Genomic DNA, 25647 nt, shown 5'->3' with positions numbered 1-25647 from the left:
GGTCTTCTCGGGTTCTGGCTCTGCAAAGTCCAGTAACCAATCCTTAGCTGTCTGTGGCAAATGCCAGACCAGGTGTCTTCCCCCATCCCAGCAAGTCCCGAGCGGGCGTGGGACAGGCAGCCCAACGGCCAGGCCCGACGAGTCGAACGCGGAACGAGAGAGCAGGCGGAGGCCGGCGCGGGGTTGTTGCTCAGCAGGCCCAGCCTGGCTGTGGGCCCCAGGCCTCTCCGCCTGGGACTCTGCGCCTGCGCCCGCCCGGCCGCTGCCTGCTCTCCCAGCGCGGCCGCGGTCCAGGCTGCAGCACGCCGCCTGGGTGTCTGGGCGATCCATGGGCTGCAGCGAGGGCCGCGATGACAGATTACGGCGAGGAGCAGCGCAACGAGCTGGAGGCTCTGGAGTCCATCTACCCTGACTCCTTCACAGGTGACTTCCGCGGCCGCAGGCCCGCAGCTACCCGGGGTGGAGTGGGACGGGCCGCAGCCTCCACGGCCCTCGACATCCCCGGCCAGGATGGAGAAGGGAACAGCCAGGCCGCGTGGCCACCTCGCTCGCCACTTTCTCCTCGAGCTCTTCTCTTGAAGTGATCAGGCGTTTACTAGTGACTCTACGGTTGTTTTCTCCTCTCCGCTAATTCCTTGAAATCTGAAAGTCCGGGCGAGGCTAGCAAGGTCCCTGGAGTGTCAGGCCTGGAATTCAGTCGGGTGCACTTTGGTTTCTGTGTCGCTGCAGTCCATGGGGTCGCAAATAGTCGGACACGACCGAGCGACTGAACGGATCTGAACTAACAGCAGCGTGAGGTTTAGTGAAATACACGGATGAAGGTACTCCAAGTGGGAGTAACCTTTCCAGAGCCGCAGAAGTGTCAGTTTTCACATTTTCACCATTATTCAGGCTCTTTTCTCATATTTGGTGTTTTAAAGTTTGTGGATTCAGAATTCTCAAAGTTACCCAGGATCAGTTTTGAGAGTAGTCTTGTCCCCGAAGTTTGTCGTTTTTCTCTTCTCTTCTTTTTTATTTTTTAATGTTCTGAGATTCTGCGGATTGCCCAATGAATGAGTTGGCTCAAATTCCAGGTCCACTGTAAGATCACAGGTAGTTAGACTTGTAGTAGGATATTAGACGTCATGGACGGAGGAGCCTGGAAGGCTGCGGTCCATGGGGTCTCTGAGGGTCCGACACGACTGAGCGACTTCACTTTCACTTTTCACTTTCAGGCATTGGAGAAGGAAATGGCAACCCACTCCAGTGTTCTTGCCTGGAGAATCCCAGGGACGGGGGAGCCTGGTGGGCTGCCGTTTATCGGGTCGCACAGAGTCGGACACGACTGAAGTGACTTAGCAGCCTGGCTTCCTCATGCCAGAAGCAAGGTAGTGGAGGCTCAGGAAAGGCAGGCGGGTGGCTCTGGGTTGGCCAGCAAGTTAGTAGCAGAACTGGTAATGAGAGTCAGGTTTTGAGAGGTGATCTAAAGCCAATATGAGCGTGTATAGCCTAGGTTTGTGGGACTTACCTTCCTTATCCCGTCCTTTGAGTGTCGTCCATCACTGACTCAGAATTCAGAGTGTAAGGTCATGTTATTTTAACTCATAAACTCCAGCCCCTCTCCCTTGTCACTGTTTAGCTTAGTTTTCTTAGCTCTACCCTTTGATCACTGCTTGCAATGGTAGCAAATTTTGTTCTGCTTTGCCAACAGGCTTTTGTCTCTCAGCTCTCCCTGTATACTTCCAGTCCTGTTCATGTTCTCTCTTCAGCAGTACAGCTGTGCTCTGAGGATGTTAAGGGGATGAGTGAAGAGGGGTTTGAGAGTGTCCTTAACTGGGTGAGTGTGTATGGAGTCTGGCTCCCTTCTCTATCCTTGCTTATGTATCAGTGTCTAAATAAAACAGAATATAGGGTCAGTTGTTGGATAGACGCTTAATCGTGACGTTTGGTCATTTCTGACACATTGGAAATGGGACAGGCATGGGCACAGCGTAGGCAGACTTAAGAACGCACAAGATGTGCTCTTCTCATTTCTTTGGACATTGAGGTATACTCATTAAATATCGTGCCTATAAACATTTGTAAAAGTGATACATTGTAACCCTAAAATAATTGGATGGTTCTTTCACATCCTACTAGGCTCTGATATAGTTGGGTATGTGAAATTCTTGTCAGATGCAAAAGTGCTTGAGAATTCTGAGTCAAGTTAATAAAAGAAAATTTGTGGATCTTGGATGCCTCAAGTACTCTGCAGTATCAGCTGAGCTCTTCTGTCTCGTAGTTCCTATCAGCACCCCTACAGTTGCATTAAATAAGTTAAAATGAGCTGTCCTGATTTATAGTTATTTAGGAACTTTGGTCAACTTCTGTATGAAGTCTCAAGGCAAAGGCAAGCGGACTTTGGAGTCATTTATTTCTGTGTTTGGTCTTTTGGAATCTTTTGAGGATTTGCAAGGTATACTATTTTTTATAGCTTTCTTATGTGTTGATGATTTCATACTTTAGTATTTTCATACCTGGTTTAAGAAAGAGAGCTTGTTTGTAATAGTTTGCCAAGGAACAATAATTGGCAGTTTTCAAATCTCATGTTGAATTTCATTGAATATTAGATTTGGTAAATGCTCAATGCTATTGATGAAGTAAGTGTGTATATATATATATGTATATAATTTTTAAAATAAATGATAGAGTGCATCATGGCCCGCTTGTGGAGGCTGAAGAGGCACCGTTCATTCAGCTGTAGTCCTAGGCACATAGACCTAACCTGACTTGAGAACTGATTTCTTGGCTATTTGCAGAGAACTTTTGGCCCAGTGTTGCCTCTGTTGTGAATTATAACAGATCATAGTACAGTTTCTTCTTTGTGTCCATTCTGTGACTTGATTGCACACTAATCCAGTCGTCCTAACAACTAGTCTTCTAAAATACACATGGACGCTCCTGATACCACTTTCTCTTTCAGTCGTGCTTCACTTGACAAGATCCTGCTAAGATAGTTGAATTTGGTTATTTCCATTTCTGTATCAAAGTCTCTGGCTATATATGGGGAGTTTTGTTGGATCAAATTGGTTAGCTTCAGGCTAAACAAAAGTCAGGTTCCCTTAATTCTGTTTGATCTTACAAAGAGGAGTATGTAATCCTGTATTTGCTTGCGTTAGTACCTCTGAGTTAACAGCCATGAGCTTAACAGTTATAATTGCATTTAGACACCCGGCAGAAGTCATCTTGTGAAAGCAGTTTTTCTAGGACAGTTGCTCTCTAAGACCCACAGGGACTTCCTTTAAAATGGGCTGATCTGGTTTTTTGTGTGAAAACCTGTCATTTGTGCGTCCCTTTAGTGTACCTTTCAGCTACTACGTCCATTTTCTCTGCTCTTGACAAAATTCTTAGTTTTGTCTAGTTTACCATCATCTGCCCCTGTATCACCTAACACTTCTCCTGCCCCTCCACTGGTTCCTTTCACAGTGCCCAACAACTTTATTCTCTCTTTCAAAAGGATTTTGATCCACTCACAGTGCTGGATATCTGGTCTCTTTGTTGTTGCTTTTCAGTTGCTAACTCATGTCTGACTCTTTGTGACCCCATGGACTGCAGCACACCAGGCCTCCCTGTCCCTTGCTATCTCCCGGAGTTTGCCCAAATTCAAGTCCATTGCATCAGTGATGCCTTTCAACCATCTCATCCTCTGTCATCCTCTTCTCCTTCTGCCCTCAATCTTTCCCAGCATCAGGGTCTTTTCCAGTTGGTCAGCTCTTCACTTCAGGTGGCCCCTGTATTGGAACTTCAGCTTCAACATCAGTCCTTCCAATGAATATTTGGGGTTGATTTCCTTTAGGATTGACTGGTCTCTTTAATGAAAGCTAATCCTCAACTTGCCTCAGCTCACAGTACGGTAGTAATGCATTGGAATAGGATTATCACTTCATGAGAACTCAGGAATAATTCATTTTTGCAAGTCCAGTTAAGTAAGTTTCCCTATTTTAGTAACCTCCAAGCTTTGGAATATTATCCCTTTTCATTTTCTGTTTTTTTTTTTAATTAAGTTTAGCTATGACAGAAAACCCCAAATAGCTGGTTTTTAAAAGGTAAAAGTTTATTGCTCTTGCACATAAATGAGACTTGTGTAGCTCTAGTTCAAGATTTCTTCAGGGACCCAGTCTTCTTCCTAGTTCTCTGTCATCCCTAAGATGTAGTCTCACCCTCATGGTGAGGATGGCAGCATTCCTTTTCCAGGCAGTAGGATAGATAAAGAAATGAAGTTGGGGCGGGGGGAGGTGGGGGGGGAGGAGAAGTAAAAGACAGCAGTTCCTTAAGGAAATTTCCTCAAAAACTATCAAAGGACTTACTTCCTTCTATCCCATTGGCTGTAACTCGGTCATTTGGTGAGATCTAACTGGAGGGAGGCTGGGAATGACAGTTTTTATTCTGGATGCTCAGTACACTCAGTTGAAAATGGTATAACTGGAAGAAGGGGAGAGTGGCTATTGCAGAAATTAGCATTGTTCTCCAAAATCTTTGTTTGTTCCTGATTCACCATTTTTTCTTTGTAATGGCAATTTGGTGCAGTGGGTATAAGCTCTCTGTCCTTGGACAAATCATATAACCTCTCTAAGGCTTAGCTTCCTTATCTATTTAATAAGGAATAATGTAAGTATGAAAGAGTTAGTCGCTCAGTCATGTCCGACTCTTTGCAGCCCCATGGACTGTATCCCACCAGGCTCCTCTGTCCGTGGAGTTCTCCAGGCAAAACTACTGGAGTGGGTAGCTCTTCTCTTCTCCAGGGGACCTTCCACCAGGGGGCTTCCCAGATGGTGCAGTGGTAAAGAATCCACCTGCCAGTGTAGGAGATGAAGGAGACTCAGGTTTATTCCCTGGATCGGAAAGATCCCTTGGAGGAGGAAATGGAAACCCACTCCAGTATTCTTGCGTGGAGGATTCATAGACAGGAGCCTGGTGGGCTACAGTCTACAGGGTCGAAAAGCATTGGACACAGCTGAGCATGGGCACTAATATGAGTGTGGATACTTTATAACTGTTAAACAAAGATAAGATACTGTTTCCTGGAAACTTGCCATCTTAGTTGCTGCTGCTTCTGATACTTCTTCGTAACTCCTGTCTTTATCAACAAACAGTTTTGATTTCTATTTCTTCCAACTGCACGGGACGATAGTCACAGCTTGGAAATGCCATCTTTAAAATATTCGCCTCTGAAATTCCTCTTTCCATCCATAAACTTTGTAGCCCTGCAGTTCTTTCGTTTTCAGGCTTTTACTGAACATGGCTCTCATCACAAATTTTCATGGATTGGTAGTTTATCAGCTTTTATCTTATTCATCATGGTCAGGTAGTTCAGTGATGTTCTTGCTAGCATTCCCCTGCTCTCATTTACCAAATGGTTTCCTCACTTGCCAAATGTTTACTGTATGTACTGTTAGGAGCTCAGTCTTTTGGGCAAAGACATCAGATAAGTAATTTACAACACAAGGGGATGATTCTTTCATGGAGGTATATATAGAATGCAGCGGGAACTGAGGGAGAGGGGTCTGAGTGGTTTTGGAGAGCTGGGGGATGATGTGGAGTTACATAAACGAGACTTGGGGAGGCAGCACATGTGAGAGCCATGTGTGCAAAGGACAGGTAGTTGGGTATAGCTAGAGTGTAAAGTGAGAGACACAGAAAATGAGGCCTGACGCGTGTGCAGGGGCCAGATCACTAAGGGCCTTGATAGGGATTTAGGTGTGACCTGACAGACTCCTTCTCCGTTACCCTCACCCATAGCTCCTCAGACACATGGCGCTTAGACCTGCATCTCTGGGTGCTTGGGCTTCTCTTGAGCGTTGACCTGCCATGACTGCTTTTCTTTCAATCTCTGGAACTATTTCCTCCTCTTGCTTTTGTTCCCCGTTTAGGACTCCTTACACCGCTGATCCTGGCCCTTATTTTTCTCTCTGCGTTCTCTCTGGTGATTTCATTTAGTCAAATGGCTTTCCCTGTTACCTCTCTGTGGATGATCCCGAATTAAATTCCAGCCCAACTTTGTTCAGTGTCATTTGCCCATTTCTGATTGCATACTTGATATTTTCAGCTGAAAGTACCCTGTGTCCTTCAAATATGTCTGGTCTTTCATTTCTAGTCCTTGTTTTTGTTCGTGGTCCTGCCTGCAAATTCAGGTTGTCACCCATCACCATCTTCAGTTTCTTCCTGTTCCCTGCTTCCATTGTTACCAGCCTAGTTCAGAGCCTCATTGACTTTGCTGAGACAGTTTCAGTGGCTCTCTGGTTTCATCCTGCCCCTCGTCTTGTTTTTCTCCTTCTGTTTTACGCACTGTTGCTGGATTTAACTGTTGCTGGATTTAACTTCTGTGTTTAGAAATAGAATTCTGACCTTATTACTACCGCTAAAAAAAAGCTATCACTATCCACACTAAACTTTCAGCTGTTTGTTTTCAACCTGTTTTATTCGCCACATACATCCACCAATGGAATAATTCCTAATTCCTTGTATGTTCCTTAAGCTCTCTTACCATTATACCCTTGCTGCCACGTTGCTCTAACCTGCATTCCTTTTCTCCATCTCTACTTACAGAGTATGCCTTAATCCACCACCTAGCTCCAGTGACTTCCCTGGAATTTCTCAGCTGGATTTTTTTTTTTTTTTTTCTTTTTAGATGAAATTCTATACAGTTTATTTAGTCCTGCCAGTTACTAGTTGTATAGCTTTGGGCACATTATTTAAAAGCTTTTTTATCCCTGTTTCCACATCTCTAAAATTTGAATGATACTGTATTTAATTGATTCTAAGACATCTTAACATTTAAACATCTTTGAAGTCTGAATTTGTCTTACAGTTGACTACATATCATAGTTTAGTTGGCACTTCCTTTTTTCTTTCTTAGTGGTGCATAAAGTAGGGTGCATCATATACTTGACAGCATCTTAAATTTGGTAAATTATGATGATAGTATAAAATCACCGTTTTGCTGTGAGAAATAAAGGATTTTGTGTAAATGCATAGAAGAGCACAAGTGCAAAGTAATGCTTAGTAAATGTGAGCTGTTATTGGGTATAGGTTCCCCTAAATTACAGCCTCATTGAAGCCTTATTTCTGTAGTTGCAATGTTTATATTTCATGACATGTAAGTGCTAAAGTTGGTTATGAAAAAAATAGGATATATTTTTTTCATATATATATGAATATATATATATATAATTTAAAAATAATATATTTTACACACATTTGTTAGAAAAAAGGTAGGGCCAGTCGTATCATAAAAGCTTTACTACTATAATTGCCTTTTAGGGACTTTTTCAACATAGGCTGGACAACATGGCATAGACCTATTAAAATACTCATCCAGTGAGTCTTTTTTCTTTTCTGACAAACCCTCTCTACTAGGCATAGGTGTTCCTCATTGCTTCAGGTACTTCCAAACTTCAATTAGAATGAGGGCATATGTCTTGAAAATTTTATTGATAATGAATATTTATGAAGACTTCAGAAGTTACTGAGTAGGCAAAGCTGAGTCCTTTTCATGGTGACGTCTTCAGGGAGCCCCTTGTCAGAAAGAGGCTGCTGAGCTGTTACCAACCTTGATAGGGTAGGGTTAGTGCTTCCCAGGCCTGAAGTAAGGTGCAGACTTTTGTGGGTTCAGCAGTAGTCAAGGATGGCTTGAATTTTCCTCCCTTAGTTTTCTGATGGTTCCGAATATGAGCTTTATTTGTTATTGTCTTTCTCCTTTTATTGTTTAGATCTTTCATTGAGCCAGAATTTATTGAGTTTCTAGATACTGCCTGGCACTGATCCAACAGTTCTCAGAGTTCTTAAGAGTATTCTTGTCGGGGAATAGACCATAAACAGATAAATAATATCAGATAGACAGGCAGTAAAACAGCATATAAAGCTTTCTTATTTGCATAAATGCTGATTGACATGTCTTGCCTAACAAATTGGAAGTAATTTGATATTTGAATTCATGGATAATTTTGTAATTCCATGAAAGATGGTAGGTTTCAATAATTTGTGAAAGAACAAACTTTTTAGAGACAATGTGTGAGAAAGAGATACCTAGAAGATACAAACTCTTACAAATTGATACTTACTGATTGTCATAGAGATTCTGAATTGTATTTCAAAATATATAAGTATAAAACTTAGTGATAGTATTATTGAGTGATAGTATTTATGAGTGGGTAGGTTCTGATGAGAAACATCAAACTTTTTTTTTTTGCCATTTCATTTGGAAATTTTTTAGAATGTGACTTTCCATGTGTGGGTGGAAATTTTGAATTAAAATATAAATTACTTAATTGATAAAACTCCAAGAGAATATCAGGTATTTTTTCCCAGATTAAAGAAAATCCTAGATTTAAATAGAAATTGATGGATGTTTTATCATCCGAACTGTTACTATTAAGTCTGTATTTGTGGAAATGGAAATACAGGCTAGGGATCAGTTTCCAGAACTGGGAATTGGTATTTTGCTAATAAGGAAAAGCTTGTGCCTTATGTTAATAACTTAACCTCTGTGTATATTTTCTTGCAGTATTATCAGAAAATCCACCCAGCTTCACCATTACTGTGACATCTGAGGCTGGAGAAAATGATGAAAGTAAGTCTAGTCAAAAATACTTTTGGATTTTCTACACTTCTCTCAGGAATTTTATTCATTCTGCAGCCATTTAGCAGGCCATTGGCTGTGTGGAGGTGCTAAGGTGCTGTTAAGAATTTAGTATGATTGTTAACATGTTTCTAACCAGTATTTACCATATAATAGTGACTTCTGGAGAAACAGAGAGGAAGTCAAGGAGATTTTCTGGCAGAAAAAGCTTAATTTTTAAAAGTGAAACAGAAATGTTAACAATATAGCAGATAGAGAAAGGGGAGGAAATTTTTGTCAATAAGACTGCACACACATAATGTGGTGGTTGTGTGGTTTTCCATGGCATGCCATTGACTTTTTTCCTCTTCGGATATTTAGATTGTTTACTAGACATTTGTTGTTATAAACAGGGCTGGATAAATACCTACCTGCATTTTCCCTCTGTCTTTTTAGATTGGATAGTGTACTGTTATTTAAATATGTGTATACGTAAAGCCAGATAAACCAATATTATATAACTGTCAAACTAAGACAAATATACAAATTGAAATAAGGGAGTTATAAAACTAATAAGATTAAATTAATTTGGCACATGTTGGGGGAGGCGTATCTTAAGTTTATTTCTGCTTTGGTCAAGTTCAATTAATATTGTAATTTGATAAAAATGTTATATAAGTTGGCATTAACCCCAAGAATTTTTTTTTTTTCCTGTTAAGCTAGTCAACTAAAATTCTGTCATGAGTAGTCAGTTACACCAATTTTAGTGGTATCACTTGATAATTCTAAATCTGTCTTATAGAATTGAAAATGAGGTTAATACTGATATTACTGAAATCTGAAATAAAGAGATACTGGATACAGTTATTAACATATTTATATAGATGGATTTTATTTATATGTATAAAGTCTCAATTACACATGAGGAGCCTTTGACATTTTGTTTAAAAGACCATATGCATAGAGAGATACTTTAAAGTATCCTTTTAATAGTACTTTTAAGATACTTTAAAGATACCAAAATGGTAACAGTAATCTCTTTCTGAGGATGGAATCATTATTGATTTTTTTTCCTTTAATATGTTGCTAAATTTTATGTAATGAATTTCTGTTACATCATATAGCGGAAACAATAAATTTTAAAAAAAAGAAAACTTGTGCTAGCAATAAAATTTAGAAACATGTTAATTAAAAAAAGAAAGAAAAATGCCAAAAGACACTATTTCTTACCTAACATTCTATCTTGTATCCCTTGATTCATAAAGTTCTTTGTTGACATCCTATACAAAAATACCAAGGGAGCAGATTTTGAGGTTTTTTTTATTTTTTTCCATTCCCATGGAGAGAAATCTAGATCTTAGTTTAAATCATCAAAAGCAGGAGGTTTTAATAATTAAAATATGAGTTACAGGAAAGGCAAAATGGAGACAAAGGGTCATGTTGACAAATAGGTTTTAACAAAAAATATTTAGCACTACCGCTCAGTTTTAGATTGTCTGGCAAAACTGAGAATTCATCAGACTGGGTTGCAGAGAGAGACTTCACACTTAGGTGCCTTTAAGAATGTCACGCTTCTCGGCCTTTTGGCTAAGATCAAGTGTAGTATCTGTTCTTATCAGTTTAATATCTGATATGTCCTCCATCCGAGGACAATATATTAAATGGATTTTTGGAGCTGGGAGTTGGAATAGGAGCTTGCTCCGTCCACTCCACGCATCGACTTGGTATTGCAGTACTTCCAGGAACGGTGCACCCCCCTCGGGGGAAAAAAAAAAAAAAAGAATGTCACGCCTATACCAGTGTCATATCTGTGAACCGGCACAGGCCAAAGACAGGGGGAGAATGTGTCAGTGAGCCAGGTGAAAAGTTTCTCAGACAGCCTCTCGAACTGTCCAGTCTACAACCGCGTCCTCTAGCAGTCCCCCGGCAATGCTCTGCTGGCACGGTGCCGATGGCAGTGTGGACTCCGCAGCTAAAGTCGGAGCTTCTGCGCCGGGCGCCGGCTCTGGGAGAGGCCTGGAGATGAGCCTGCGTTGGCACTTTTTCCATGTCGTATTCAGTGCCTTTTGCTCATCTTAAGGAGGGTTTTAAAAGGAGTGTCTCTCTTCATCCTCTTTCTCTGACATGCAGTAAGATAAAATACTCATAAGTAGCAAATGTATTTCATGTGTTAGATGTGATCTTTGGTATTCCTGTGATTTGTTTTTACCTATATTTGTGGTACATGTTGTGTATGTTAATGATTATCTGGTCTCATAGTAACCCTGTTTTCCTTTTGTAGGAGAATCTTTTGTGCTACTTTTCATTGACACAATGTCAATTAATTACTAATTCAACAAAGATTCTGACCTCTGTCTACATTTTAAGGTATTTGTATTAATCTCTTCTCTTATGTCTTTAGCTGTCCAGACAACCCTCAAGTTTACATACAGTGAAAAATACCCAGATGAAGCTCCCCTTTATGAAATATTCGCCCAGTTAAATCTAGAAGATAATGATGTAGCAGACATTTTAAAATTATTAGCATTACAGGTAAGGAAATAACACATTTTGTAATGGCATTATTTTATTGGCCTTAAATATTGTATATTAATCTTGAGTCAAAAAATTAAATATATATAATGAGTGTACTGAACAAGCAGAATTCATGATATATGTGTATACACACACACACACACACACACACACACACACACACACTCACAAAGCATCTTTATTATTGTTCCCTCCTGTACCTTTAAATGGAGAAGGAAATGGCAACCTACTCCAGTGTTCTTGCCTGGAGAATCCCAGGGACGGAGGAACCTGGTGGGCTGCCGTCTATGGGGTCGCACAGAGTCGGACACGACTGAAGCGACTTAGCAGCAGCAGCAGCAGTACCTTTAAAATTTGAATAAGAGAAGTTCTCCCTATACCCTTGTTTGAAACTCAGCCCAGTGACTTTTAGGTGATAAAAAGCCCAGTAACTTTTAGGTGATAAAAAGTTCAATTAGGTACAGTAAGTTATAACACAATCATAATTTGGTTTTCAGAATGTCTAGTCCCATGCACACTTAAAAATCCTAACTTAAAAAAAAGTAAAACTCCTAAGCCCTCTGATCTGTTGCAGTCTAGTTACCTGCAGTTTGGTGAGAGGAGTGGTGATTGATTTTTTTTCTTTCCTATCTCTCCTGCTCCCTAAACTTATGAACAGCAATACTGGTTTATGACCCTTCAAAGAGCAGGTGTTTACCTGGAAGAAAAAACGGGTATTGGAAAGTTCTTACCTGGCTAGTTCTCTGATGGGTCGGGCTAGTCACATCTAGGTGTGGTGGATATTTAAAGCTCTGTTTTACTTGGGTAGAGTTTTCATAGATTCTTCACAGTAGAGAGTAGGGAGGGCAAATAAAATCTTATTCCACCATCTTAAAAGCAGAAGTCCTAGTTTTGTTTGTTTTTCTAAGAAGAACTGACAGAAAACGTCTCCACTGTAAATATGACTAGTATATTTCAAGAACTGTGGGTGCTCTCACTGTTGACATTTTAAAAATATCTGGAGCTGTTAGAGAATGAGGAGTGAAAGAAGATATATCAAACATTAATTTATGCTGATTCTAGGTCCTGTTCACTTCATTACCCAGTGTGAAGTCATATTATTTCTATATCATTTAGTTTAAAGTACTTCATTTGGAAACATTGTAGAAAGCCTGGAACAGTACACTGTATTCAGTCACTCATGTATTAATATAAGTTTCTTGGTCTGAGTGATTTTTATTAATATGCATTTTATATTTTATTTATATTCAAAGTCCTTTCTTTCAAAAATGAAGTTTTGATTTCTGATACGTACCTGAGATCAGAGGTACTGAGGGCATATTTGTATCTTTTTTCTCAGTTGTATTAGTTTTTAGTTATCAAAATAATTTATATTACAAACAAACTCAGAAAATACAGAAAACAATGAAGAAGAAAATAAAGATTATTCTTAGTCTCATCAGTCAGGTATAACTGCTTATTAACACTTGGTGTCAATTCAGAAAACTTTTTCCTACAGCATTTAGCAGTATCTAGCATGTTATCATCATTTTAGTTCTTTGGGGATATTTTGAGAGCAGTGACACTAACCTGAATTTTGAAGGCAAAATGATTTTCTAACATAATAACAATGTAGACACTTTTCTGATTTATCTTTATGTATCTTTTTTCTTTCTTCTTGTAATGATTGAAAGCTAAAATGATGATTATATGCTAGAGAACTGATGTTAGCTACATCAGTTCTGAAAAACCGGGTTTTTGAATTCTGCCTACATATATGATTACTACATAGAATTTATTGAAATACCTATTTTCAGTTGAATATAGCAAATTATAAGACTTTTAAAATTTAAGATGTTGTATATGGGCTTCCCTGGTGACTCAGCTGGTAAAGAATCTGCCTGCAATGTGGGAGACCTGGGTTGGGAAAATTCCCTGGGGAAAGGAAAGGCTACCCACTCCAGTATTCTTGCCTGGAGAATTCCACGGACTGTATAATCCATGGGGTCACAAAGAGTCGGACACAACTGAGCGACTTTCACTTCACTTCACTTTATATATATATACACACACAAACACATACACACATCAGTTCAGTTCAGTTGCTCAGTTGTGTCTGACTCTTTGCGACCCCATGGACTGCAGCACGCCAGGCTTCCCTGTTCATCAGCAACTCCCAGAGCTTGCTCAGACTCATGTCCATTGAGTTGGTCGTGCCATCCAACCATCTCATCCTCTGCCGTAAATGATCCAAGTCTGAACTGATGGTGTAACTGAATTAGTGATCATATTATAAATGCATGAGTGCAGTGATTATGCTGAAACACCTCCCCCCCACCACTGGTTAGTTGTTTTTATTTTTCTGAGAATTATGTTTCTAACTACAACCTTTTTTTTTTTTTTTTTTGGTTACATAGGCAGAAGAAAACCTTGGAATGGTGATGATCTTCACCTTAGTGTCAGCTGTGCAAGAGAAATTAAATGAAATAGTAGATCAAATAAAAACTAGAAGAGAAGAAGAAAAGAAACAAAAAGAAAGAGAAGCGGAAGAAGCCGAGAAGGTACCTTTAAAGTTGCCTTTTCCCTCATCATTCTTTAACTCTGCCATTTGGGGTGTTTTTGTTTTGGGAATTTCAGTAATTTGAGAGGAAATCGCAAAAATAAGCACAAGTGACATTTAATAAAGCTTTACTAAGTAAAATTTTAGAAGGTCCCTCATTTACTTGGTGGGCATCACACAATAATGATCAATTGGTTGGTTAAAGGTTAATAAAGTGCATGCAGGTAAAATCAAGAAATATAAATTATTTCACTTACAGTATAAAGGTTAGAATTATAAAGCTCCTGCCAGAATAATTTAAATATTTACTGAATTTAAAGAAAACCTGAGATTCTAAAATGAAGTAAAAAAGGTAAGCAGGGATGTTAGTGTTATAAATTGATGTATATTTAAACATATTAATGTTGACAATAGCAACTTTCTTCTTAATTGTGAATAACAATGGGAACACCTCACATATTATCCTTGGTTTTTTGTAATAATATAAAAACGGACTTTTCTAGGGTAAATTGCCAAAACCAATGAGAGTAGCCAGTGCAGATAGAAATCAGACTAAATATTATGGACTTGAAACCATTTTTCTCTTTGATTCCTCTCAGTGGCTATGTTCATTAGTCTAGAAGTTCATTAGGCTTTATTTTCTAACTGTTGTTTCATTTATCTGGTGACGTGTTTTTTTCTTTCCTAAGCAATTATTCCATGGTACTCCTGTTACAATTGAGAATTTCTTAAATTGGAAGGCCAAGTTTGATGCAGAACTCTTGGAAATTAAAAAGAAACGGATGAAGGAAGAAGAGCAAGCGGGAAAAAATAAATTAAGTGGTATGACACCACCTCCCACCCAATATCCTGTTGCCTTTACGCCCTCCTATATTACTTCTTATATAGCAAGAGGATCGTTTGGATAGATATCTGTAAGAAAATACTATACTTAGGCATATAGGGCAAAAAGAGAGTGTTATCTCCATACGATGATGTTTCTTCACACATAATTATCATTAATTTTTATGGCTTATCTTTCATCTATTGAAATGGATAGATCTTCAGATATAGCTGCCAAGACTTAGGATCACAAGACTTAAGAGTGGTGGAATCAAACCCATTTGTTTTTCTGGGACTAGGCTTTCATTTGTTCCATTTTAATGCCAATACATTTCATATGCCTCTTAGCTACTTACTGAGTTCATACAATTTATTGAAATTCACAGAAAAATAGGTTTTCAGATTTTTTATATCTTTAACTTTTTAAAATTATTATACCTTTTAAAGGGTTGTAGGGAAGATGGAGAAAAACTATGCTATTTCTAATTAAATATGTTTATTTCTCTTAGGGAGACAACTATTTGAAACAGATCATAATCTTGACACATCTGATATCCAGTTCTTGGAAGATGGTAAGATAATACTAGAATTCCATATGTACATAATGTGCTGTTTTTAATATTAAACCATGAAAATCATAGTGATAACTTAATGTAAATTTGTCCTCCCAAGGCTCTAAAGAAACACACTTTGAAGAGTAAATTCTAATGTTTGATCAGGTTATACATTGAACTATGGCAGTGTATTTTTTAAAAGTTTTGTGATAAGGAAAATCAAAGATAGCAATAGGTAAACAATATGGTCACTTTTGCCTGTAACACTTGGTAAAGCAGGTCACTGTGACTCAGATCACCTGTTTTCCTCAAAGTTATAGTATCACAAATCTACAGGAACTGTAATCCATGGTCTGTCACGGAGCTTTATAAAAACTGCAAACCTGGAACTAACCAAAAGTCTTATATTTCACACCAGTCTTACTGTCTTTGGAACATCTAGTCCCTTGTGCTTTCCTTCTCTTTTTTATCCTAACCCTTATCCTCTTGCTGTCTTCATCTACTCATTTCCATCCATCCACAAATATTTATTGCATCCCTGCTCTGAGCTTGGCACTGTCCTGGGCACTGAGGATACAGCAGAGAACACTTCAGATAAGTCCCTTGCCCTCACAGAGCTTGAGGCCACTGAGTGTCTCTTAGATGTAGAGCTCCTTACTCAGTCACCCTCTGGTAGCTCCCCGAGGTCTATACTCCATCATCCTGTCATGCCCATCGTGCCTGCTGGGATCCTCTAGCATCTGGCCTTTTGACCATATTCCTGGACTACCTTTTGGAGAAGGGAAGAAGGTTAAGTATCAAAGGTCTTTTTAAAAGTTTTACTGTCTTTATTCCTTTTTGACTCTTTTTCCTGTTTGGTGGATCAAGTATCTCTTTATAGCCAAAAACTTATCAAAAGTGCTCTGTTGATTCTGCCTCTGAAATGTCTTTTCGACTCTTTCCTCGTGATTTGAAAATTTGTTATTTTTCAGCTGGACTTTAGTGGTAGCTTCATTGTTTCCCTGCCTCAGTCTCTTCCTCCTACTGCCCTTCCCTACCTTGTAGCTACCACCTCTGAGGCAGAATTTCTAAAACCCATGTTTAATCATGCTGTTTCTTCCCTTAAAATCCTCTGGTGGTTCTCTGCTGCTTAGAGGAAGGGGTTGACCTACTTTGGTCCTTTTATTTGGCCTTCATCTGTGTTATTTTTGGATGTTTTTCTTCATGAATCTTGTGTTCCAATTAGAAGGATTCAAGGTCTTAATTTTTTTCTCTGCTTTTGCATAATGTTCTACCTAGAATCACTTCATCCTGGCTCCTTTTCTTCTGGGTAGTTTCAAATTAATCATGAAGATATTTCAGATGTCACTGCTCTGTGAAGGCTTCACTACTTCCTCTCCCAGGCCTAGTCAATTACCCTTTGGCCTGAGCATACCAAATTGTATTTTATTATTGAACTGCTCTTAGTCTTCATGAAGCAGGCTTTCTTCTCACTAAGTTGAATGTCAGTGGACTAGAGTCTGAGAGGGAAGGAAGGTGAACAACATTTGGTGATTTAAGAGTACTGTAAATCCTACTTCTGTGTACTACAGACAGACTGAAGAATGAAGTTATTTCATGCAAAGCCTGGGTATTGCTTCCAGTAGGGCTTAGACATTTGGAATCTTGGAAAGGCATGCCACTGGTTACAGGCGAGCTGGATGAGAGTGAAGAGCGAAATAAATTTGTCAGCTGATTATGAGTATAGTTGAGCTTTAATGATGTACATACATATCTCCAGTACGGAAAGAGATGAACTCTTGGTCAAGTCTCCTGGTCAGTGATAATCAACTTTGTATCATTGTCGTCTCTAGCTTACAACATGCCGGATCATAAATAATTCATTCTAAAGGCCTATTTGGTAGTTGGATCTTTTTAGACTATGAACTGGAAGCCTGAAGATGTTCTCTGTTGACCACTGCAGATCATCGCTGGTGTGATTTGCAGTAGTAGTTCAGGATTTCGTCACGTGCGCTACAGATGCATGTTTAAGAAATCTGGTCCTGCCAGTGGGTTGTATCTTTTATTTCTGAGTATAGGACTGAAGGGGACATCTTCTGTCTTTTACAGCTGGAAACAACGTGGAGGTAGATGAGTCTTTGTTCCAGGAAATGGATGACTTGGAGCTGGAGGACGATGAAGATGATCCAGACTACAATCCTGCTGACCGGGAGAGTGACTTGACCGACTGATGGACTATTCCCGTCTGCAGAGAGGCCTGACTGCCACAGCATCTGTGGCTATGCTGAGAGGGTGTTGATTTTCCTTTCTTTTTTCTAAGAAAAAAATAATTTTCAGGAGAATATTCTTCTGATGGGTTTCATCATTGAACTTAATAAATTGATCTTAAAAATTTCAAATATTAAAATGTTCACTTCCTCTTATTGGTGGGAAGAAGGTCACATGTTTATAAAGCCATTTCGTGTTGGAAAGAGATCCTGCCGAAAACACCCAGGCTGGAAGATGTGCCATTGCTCAACACAAGTGTGGGTTTATGTACAAGGAATTGGAGTAGGAATTTTTGTGTGGAGACAGTGGTGACTTTCAAACTCTAAGGGTTTTCATTCATATAAAATATTAGAAGACTCAGTGAGCAGGGCATTAAACCTGAATTCTAGCCTTCAGACATGATAAATTTAAGTCTTAAAACCAGAAGCCCATATAACAGTCAGGAGTAAAATGGACTTTAGTCCTATAATAGTACCTGAATCAGAATCATCTTTGGAGTTATGGAAAAGTGCACTCCTAGACCATTCTCAGTGAAGCTTAATAAACACTGAGCCTCAATCTGAGCCTTATGAGAGATCTCATGCCAGAGATACAGTGATTGTGACGCACACTCCTGATGAAGAAACGCTGTCCCTACAGTTGTCAGGCCTATAAATTGTGACGTTTCCAACTTTTCTAACTGACCAGTCTGAAGGGATCTGAATTCATGGGGTTGTTCACTGCGCACATTCACATTCATGCACACGAGACCTTCATGATAACATGGAATGATTGACTCGGGGGGGCTCTAGGTAGGAGAGCCAGGCTTCATGCAAGTTACCCAGTCTCTGCAGTTTTGGAGTGCTGAATCTTAACCCCAACAGGAAAGCAGTTGTGCTATTACAAATGGCTGTCTGTGTTCAAAAGTACAAGAACGTATACCCACAGAGTGGCAGTGTCCATGTTTATTTTTATTTTTTTTAATTTATTTTTTCCATGTTTATTTTTAAAGTCAGGCTTTATGATTAAAGTTAAGACAAAACCATCATTGAGGAATTTAATATTTATCATCCCCCTTGATCTTGAACAATAAAAAGAAATAGCAGTAATATTCAGTATTTCTATGCAAAGAGAAGTCCAAAAGTTTGTTATGTGAGATTTTGCTTTTCCTAAGGTGAAATCCTTTCTGTAGCTAATCAATTGCCTAAGAACCTGAAAGAGTGGTTCGATTAAGGTTAAGAAAAGCAGTGGTGAGCCGTGTAGCATGAGGTCGTAAAGATTTGACCTTGAAGTGTAAAGAATGATTACACTTGCCCCTCATTTAAGTGTATGTTTTATACATTTTCTACAGGTATCGAATATCCACCTTTGTCCTTTCACATGTAGGCAGAACCTAATGAAATGGAAATGAAGACAACCTGGTTAGTTCTAACGATACTCCCACATATATTCATCTGAATAGAAATTTACTGTTGACTGTATTCTGGGAATTAAGCAAAGACTGCTTCTCAAGCTGAAGCACACATAATTGCAAGATGTGTAACAATGTGTGTGAGTGCTAAGTTGCTTCAGTTGTGTCTGACCCTGTGAGACCCTGGGGACTGCAGTCCACCAGAATCCTCTGTCCATAGGATTCTCCAGGCAAGAATACTGGAGTGGGTTGCCCTGCTCTCCTCCAGGGCATCTTCCCAACCCAGGGATTGAACCCTTAGTTCTCTTAGGTCTCTTAGTCCTCCTGCCGCGGCAGGTGGGTTCTTTACCACTAGCGGTACCTGGGAAGCCCCACCCAGTAACAGCATGACTGGGTGGTATTTGAAGCAATAATTGGCCCATCTTGAATTACCAGTTTTGCTCTTGAATTGGGGAAAACTGTTTCAGTTTTTTAACTTGTGTCAAATGATATACAGTATTACTAGGTGAAATACCTCCACAAATGTTTGTGTTCATTGCTGTATCCCTGGGACAATGGCACTGAGTAGGCACCTGATTATTGAGGGAATGAATTACGGAATAGAATGCAAGATGATTACGCATTTTAAAGACAAAATATGAGATTTCAAAGAAATGTTCTGTTTGCTGTCTGCAGCTTTGAATAATGCTTCTAGTTTCTACTTCACATTCTTTGATGCCTTAGGAAAAACAGTGGGTAAATACTAACTTAACACATCTAAAAGATTACATGAACATTTCCTAGTTGAGGTAAATCTAAGAGAGATGTCAATAACATCTCTTATGAGTGAAAAGGATGAGGTCATTCACTGTAGTGGGACAGACTCGAGAGATACATGTCGCAAGAAGTAAAGTGATGCATTCTTGGATTCCAGAAGAAAGGAAATTGTGGGTTTTCGATATTTATGTGCTAGCCAGTTAAGTGTTGTGAAGCTGCAAACAGTAGATAAACTAGTACAAGTAGCTCCCAGTGTCTGCCTTTCAGAGAACACACATGGCAGGCAGCAAAATTAGGGATTATAAATGAGTCACACAGTTTAAGAACTAGGGCGTAATTTTAGACCATTGATTTCTAAAGAGACAGGGAAAGTTTTCCACTAAGGACACATGAAGTGTGGATTCCTATAAACAGCTCAGTGTGAATGACACTAGCTTGCTTGCTGTGTTAGGACATTTGTCAGGGTAACAGAGATGACACAATGTTGCCAAAAGGTCTCTTTCTCCTGTCACCTTTGTTGGGCAAACTCATCAAAGGACTGGGAAAGAAAGGGGGTGGGTTGGATTCCAAATGTACTAAATCTCTTCCATTAATTAAGATGGGAAAATGCTGGGGAAGGTTCAAGAATATTATGAAGGGTTATCAAAAATGTGACAGCGCTGTGCAGAACCATAATGGCACCTGAGGTAAAAGGAAAAATTCATCAACTACCCATTTAACATGAATGAATTCTACAGCATGTATTATAAATCACAACTCAATTTAAACAAAAAAGTATTATGAAAAAAGACACCCCCCCCCCCGAGGATATGGGGGATGATAGGGCTGAAAACATTTTTTCTGGGACACAAATTCCCTCTAGCTTTTATATAAAGGGTGAAGAAGGGATAATAGAACCTACTGACAGGAAGAGACCTGGAGTGGGGGGATAAGGAGGCTCCTGAGGAGAAGGAACTCAAGAGCTCAGGCAAAGCAGGTCCACGGTCACCATCAGTAGCTGCCAGTTTCATGCAACACAAAACTGTGGTGGAGGCCCTGGTGGAAGGAGAGACGTCTCCCTGGGTGTGCAGAGCTCCAGAAGACAGAACACAGGCCAGACTAGCTGAGCCTACCCCCCACCCCCCAAAATGCAGACACTCAGCTTCTTCTGCGTCATATTCCCTTTTGAGAAGGAGAAATAGGATGCAAGATATGTTAGGAGGGGAGAAACAGCCCTGACAGAGACTTTTAATTGTCTTAATTAAACTTACCTCAAGTCCATGTTCAACACTGGAGGAGATATAATCTTAATCTATAGTTTCATTACTTATTTTGTTGGCAGGAAGGAGGATTTGAGAATAAGATGAATTGGTACATAAAACAGAAAATATTAATATATACTTTTTCACAAAGTACTTAGGCATGGAGTGTAATTCAATTTTGTTACAGGAGAATTAAATTGAGGTAATATAATTAAAGCCTTGTCTTGTATTTGACTCACTGCTAAGAGGCAGTTTCAAGGTAGCAAGTAGCTTAGCTAGTAAATAAGCATGGATTATACTCTATTAAAAATCCCCCTGGGTATGGAAATCATGCAAGTTTGGCAGTTAGGCTTCAAGAACATTAAGTTCTAGCAATATCAACAAGACAGCAGCGCTTATGTTGTAGCAAGTGAGAGGAGTTTCTTTTATTTATTCATGCTTTTATGATAAAAAATAAAAAAGGTTAAGCATATGTCAAAGCATGATTGTGAACAGAGGAGTGAAATTTTTGTGAATTTTACTCTGGGTTACCATATGATACAAATACGTTACTACCATTTCATAAGAAATTTTTGCTCATAATAGAGTCGTAATTGTTAAGCACAGTTATTATTGAGATTGCTTGTTTACTCTGTAAATGGTATTAAATTTAAATACCTCTTTTGATTGTGAAAAGGCCTGTATCCTCTCTATAAACCAAATTGAGTAAATTCTCTCGAAAATTCTTGGTTAACTGGTGCCATCTAGTGGTGAAGGAATGAATCTATTGCTTTTTAACCACCAGTATTTTGGGACCACAGTGGCTGGCTTCAGGGACAAAGCAGGCAAAAATCAAAACTAAACAAACGAAAAATAGGCAGTCATCCCCACGCATGACCAATTGTTCAAGTTTTGTGTCCTCTCCACAAAATGTCTGCCTTTGTTTACTCTTTGATGTATTCGTCTAGTTGTGGGTTTTTAAATTCACTTGTCCGGAGAATTTATAGATATTTGAAAGATGGGCGAAGGGAATTATGCCACCATCCTGCAACCAGAACTTGAGTGATAGGGTTTTGATTCTAGAATTTTATGTTCCTTTGAGCGAACTTGATGGGCTTTAAACTCCTCTAGATTGGATTGATGTCACACAAAATTCTGTCTCCCGGGTAGGCTTCTCTCTCTCTTCTTGCATGAATAATATTTTTATATAGTAAAAAAGGCACCTATAGTTCTTCCTTGAAATGTGGCCTGTCTAAGGTTCCCTGCCTAAATTTTCCTGCATCCACATTTTCCCCAGGAAATGACTGTACTACATTTAAACCTTAAATCAGCTCCCACTGAGAAAAAAAATTCAAAAAGATTTTTTTTCCAACTCTCAATCATACCCATTGAAATAAAGAACCCAGAGAATGACATGAGCATCTTCATGGCATAAGATAGTCACTTTCTCCTCTCCTTTGATTTAAAGCTAATCAGATATATAGAACCAAACAACAGTGCCTGTGTGCAACGCATTAGGACACCAGGGAGACACAGATATTTTCTGCATCTGAAAGGGAATGGACTGGACCTCAAACAGGACTTGGGGCCGTGAGTATCACAGCTGCTGTGGAGGCAAAGGGGCAGTCGTGGTCCCTCTAGCAGAGGAGGTGGAAAGGGAAGTGTTTAGTGAAAATCTGTCTGCTTGCTCAGGTACAGCTGGAGAGACCTGCTGCTCTCCAGGAGCACCTGATCTGTGAAGCAAACCCTGGGACGCAGGGGGGAAAGGGGAGGGAAGAAAGCAGACAAAGAGAATGAAAGGATCACATTTCCTGCTGTCCACTCCGTGATTTCAGCAAGAGGACACTCACAGTCCCCTGGGATTCCCTCCTGGGCTGCCGACACAGACAAAGCCCCAGGCCCTATGCACATACCTCCCCACTCTGCTTCCAGCTTCTTTTTAGGCCACAGTTTGTAGGGTCATGCCCAACTTTGTTGCAAGTCAGATCCACTCAGAGAAACCAAAAATTTGTGCTAAGAGCCATCTTCTGGAAGACAAAAGAAAGGTTTCTGTCAATCTGTTGAACTGTTGAATCAAGGTAAACAAAACCTTCCGTAAAGAAGAAAGGCATTTGCCCTTTCAAATGAGATTTTTATCACAAGCTATGAAATAGCACAGTAATACAGTATCGCAGGAAGAAAATGGCAATTCTTAAGCAAAGGAACTGACAGACACATAATATTGCAATATAACTGATAAAGAATTCAAATGGCTGTTATGAAGAAATTCAACAAGGTACAAGATAACTCAGAAAGACAATTCAAAGAACTTAGGAATAAAATTAATTCTATGGAGTCTGTTTCTCCAGTTTCGTCACTAGCCTTGACTAGTTCTGCAGCCTTCTTCCTGGCAATCATCACTGATGTCTCTACTTTTCTGCATGTATGTGTATTTTATTCCCATTTTACAAAAATCTTGGCTTCTTAGGTGTCAATCCTGTGTCAGCAGGTAAGGAATCCGCTGCAATGCAGGAGACCCTGGTTTGATTCCTGGGTCAGGAAGTTCCCCTGGAATAGGGAGAGGTTACCGACTCCAGTATTCTTGGGCTTCCCTGGTGGCTCAGATGGCAAAGAATATACCTGCAGTGTGGGAGACCTGGGTTTGATCCCTGGTTGGGAAGATCCCCTGGAGAAGAGAGTGGCAATCCGCTCCAGTATTCTTGCCTGGAGAATCCCCATGGACAGAGGACCTGTTGGGCTACAGTCCATGGGGTCGCAAAGAGTCAGACACGACTGAGTGACTAAGCTCACTGGGTCAGTGTCCTAATAATCAGCTAGTAATCGTCCTAAGTCATGCAAACACCTTTACTCCACCTTCTTGCTGAGCTATGTGGGTGTGAGTTGGTGTGCACATTCAAAAGTTCAGGCAGTTAACAAATATTTCATGATTTTTGCCTTAAGCACAGGACATCCTATTTCGCTCTGGAATGATGATGGGTGGAGAACAATACATTCTCTCCTGCGTGTGCATGCATCCCTGTGCATATGTTCAGACTTCCAGACCCCCTGAAATATACAGTTGATTATCAAAGTCCACTTATGGCTCTTGCATCCTCTGTGTGTCTCAGTTAACATTTCTGGTTTTTCTGTTCATTGGACAAGCCAGTATCACATCTGCAATATTGACTTTCCATGAAGGCTTCCCACCATGATTATGATTATTTTTAACTCTGTCCCTTGGCCTAAGGCTTTTCCAGGTTCTAGTCCAAATCAAACATTCAAATTAAACACAGCATTAAAAAAACAAAGATCATGGTATCTGGTCCCATCACTTCATCACAAATAGATGGGGAAACAATGGAGACCGTGGGACTTACTTTATTTTCTTGGGCTTCAAAATCGCCTCCAATTAATAAAAATAAATGAAAAAAAAATCACTGCAGATGGTGACTGCAGCCATGAAATTAAAAGACGCTTGCTCCTTGGAAGAAAAGCTATGACCAACCTAGACAGCATATAAAAAAGCAGAGACATTACTTTGCCAACAAAGGTCTGTTTAGTCAAGGCTATGGTTTTTCCAGTATTCATGTATGGATGTGAGAGTTGGACCATAAAGAAAGCTGAGTGCCCAATTGATACTTTTGAACTGTGGTGTTGGAGAAGACTCTTGAGAGTCCCTTGGACTGCAAGGAGATCCAACCAGTCCATCCTAAAGGAAATCAGTCCTGAGTATTCATTGGAAGGACTGATGCTATAGCTGAAGCTCCAATTTGGCCACCTGATGTGAAGAACTGACTCATTGGAAAAGACCCTGACGCTGGGAAAGGTTGAAGGTGGGAGGAGAAGGGGACGACAGAGGATGAGATGGTTGGATGGCATCACCGACTCGATGGACATGAGTTTGAGCAAGCTCCAGGAGTTGGTGACGGACATGGAGCCCTGGTGTGCTGTAGATCATGAGGTTGCAAAGAGTCAGACATGACTGAGTGACTGAACTGAACTGAGTTTTCAGTTTTAAATCTGTCTATCCTAAATCAAGATCCAGCGCATAGTGAAGGTGCAAGAATCTGGGCTGGGAGGACTTCAAAATCCTCTCCAGAGGAATGGATAAAGAAGATGTGGTACATATATACAATGGAATATTACTCAGCTATAAAAAGGAATGAAATAATGCCATTTGCAGCTACATGGATGGACATAAAGATTGTCATACTGGAGCTTCCCTGGCGGCTCAGTGGTAAAGAATCCACCTGCCAATGCAGGAGACATGGGTTCAATCCCTTGTCCAGGAGCATCCCAAATGCCGCAGAGCAACACATGCCTGTCTGTCAGAACTATTTAGCCTGTGCTTTGGAGCCTGGGGTCCTCCTCTACTGCCTCAACTATTGAAGCCTGTGAAACTTAGAGCCCCTGCTCCACAACGAGAGAAGTCACTGCAATGAGAGCATGCGCAACGCAACCAGAGCGTAGCCCCAGCTCGCCACGCTAGAGAAAAGCCCCCGCAGCAACGAAGACCCAGCACAACCAAAAATAAATAAATAAAATTTGAAATATATTCTTACTGAGTGAAGTAAGTCAAACAGAGAAAGACAAATTTATGATACTGCTTACATGTGGACTCTAAGGAAAGGGTACAAATGAACTTATATACAAAACAGAAATAGAATTACAGATGTAGAAGCAAAGTTTATGGTTACCAGAAGTAAAGGAGCCATAAATTGGAAGACTGGGATTGATATATACACACTAGTATATATAAAATAGATAAATAATAAGGACTTACTGTGTAGCATAGGGAACCCTACTCAATACTCTGTCATGGCCTATATGGGAAAAGAATCTAAAAAAGAGTGGATGTATGTATATGTATAACTGATTCACTGATTCACACCTGAAACTAACAGAAAATAGTGTCAATAAATCAGCTCTACTCCAACAACAGTTAAAAAAAAAAACAGTAAAGGTGAAGAAATTACAAAAACTAAAAGAAGAAAAATATTTTGAGCCACATGCAAGTTATATGATGTTCA

At 39.8% G+C, this 25647-nt stretch overlaps 1 protein-coding gene and 1 non-coding gene across 3 annotated transcripts; both read left to right on the top strand.

Moving 5' to 3' along the window:
• The first annotated feature begins 123 nt into the window (after nt 1-123).
• On the top strand, nt 124-17411 carry RWDD1 (RWD domain containing 1). Of its 2 annotated transcripts, none has more exons than XM_043889930.1 (7): nt 124-423; nt 8522-8587; nt 10977-11107; nt 13507-13650; nt 14339-14471; nt 14981-15043; nt 17114-17411. In XM_043889930.1, exons 1-7 carry the CDS (start codon nt 351-353, stop codon nt 17233-17235), a joined length of 732 nt encoding a protein of 243 aa, XP_043745865.1. In that variant the 5' UTR covers nt 124-350; the 3' UTR covers nt 17236-17411. The 2 variants fall into 2 exon arrangements, with proteins under 2 accessions (XP_043745865.1, XP_043745867.1); XM_043889932.1 differs by lacking the exon at nt 10977-11107 and adding an exon at nt 10857-10942 and having other exon boundaries at nt 362-423.
• On the top strand, nt 10143-10333 carry LOC122685628. The gene has a single exon (XR_006338486.1). It is a non-coding gene; the product is annotated as a U2 spliceosomal RNA (small nuclear RNA).
• Nucleotides 17412-25647: the final 8236 nt, after the last annotated feature.

Source organism: Cervus elaphus, chromosome 28 (assembly GCF_910594005.1).
Source record: "Cervus elaphus chromosome 28, mCerEla1.1, whole genome shotgun sequence".
NCBI classification, from domain to species: Eukaryota; Metazoa; Chordata; class Mammalia; order Artiodactyla; family Cervidae; genus Cervus; species Cervus elaphus.
The sequence above is the reverse complement of the archived record's forward strand: the minus strand, read 5'-3'. Positions and strand labels throughout refer to the sequence as shown.

Coding starts and splice junctions, on each gene's coding strand:
- RWDD1 (XM_043889930.1), top strand. CDS start 351: ATGACAGATTACGGCGAGGAGCAGCGCAACGAGCTGGAGGCTCTGGAG. Junction 424..8,521: donor CTACCCTGACTCCTTCACAG/GTGACTTCCGCG, acceptor ATTTTCTTGCAG/TATTATCAGAAAATCCACCC. Junction 13,651..14,338: donor AAGCGGAAGAAGCCGAGAAG/GTACCTTTAAAG, acceptor TTCTTTCCTAAG/CAATTATTCCATGGTACTCC.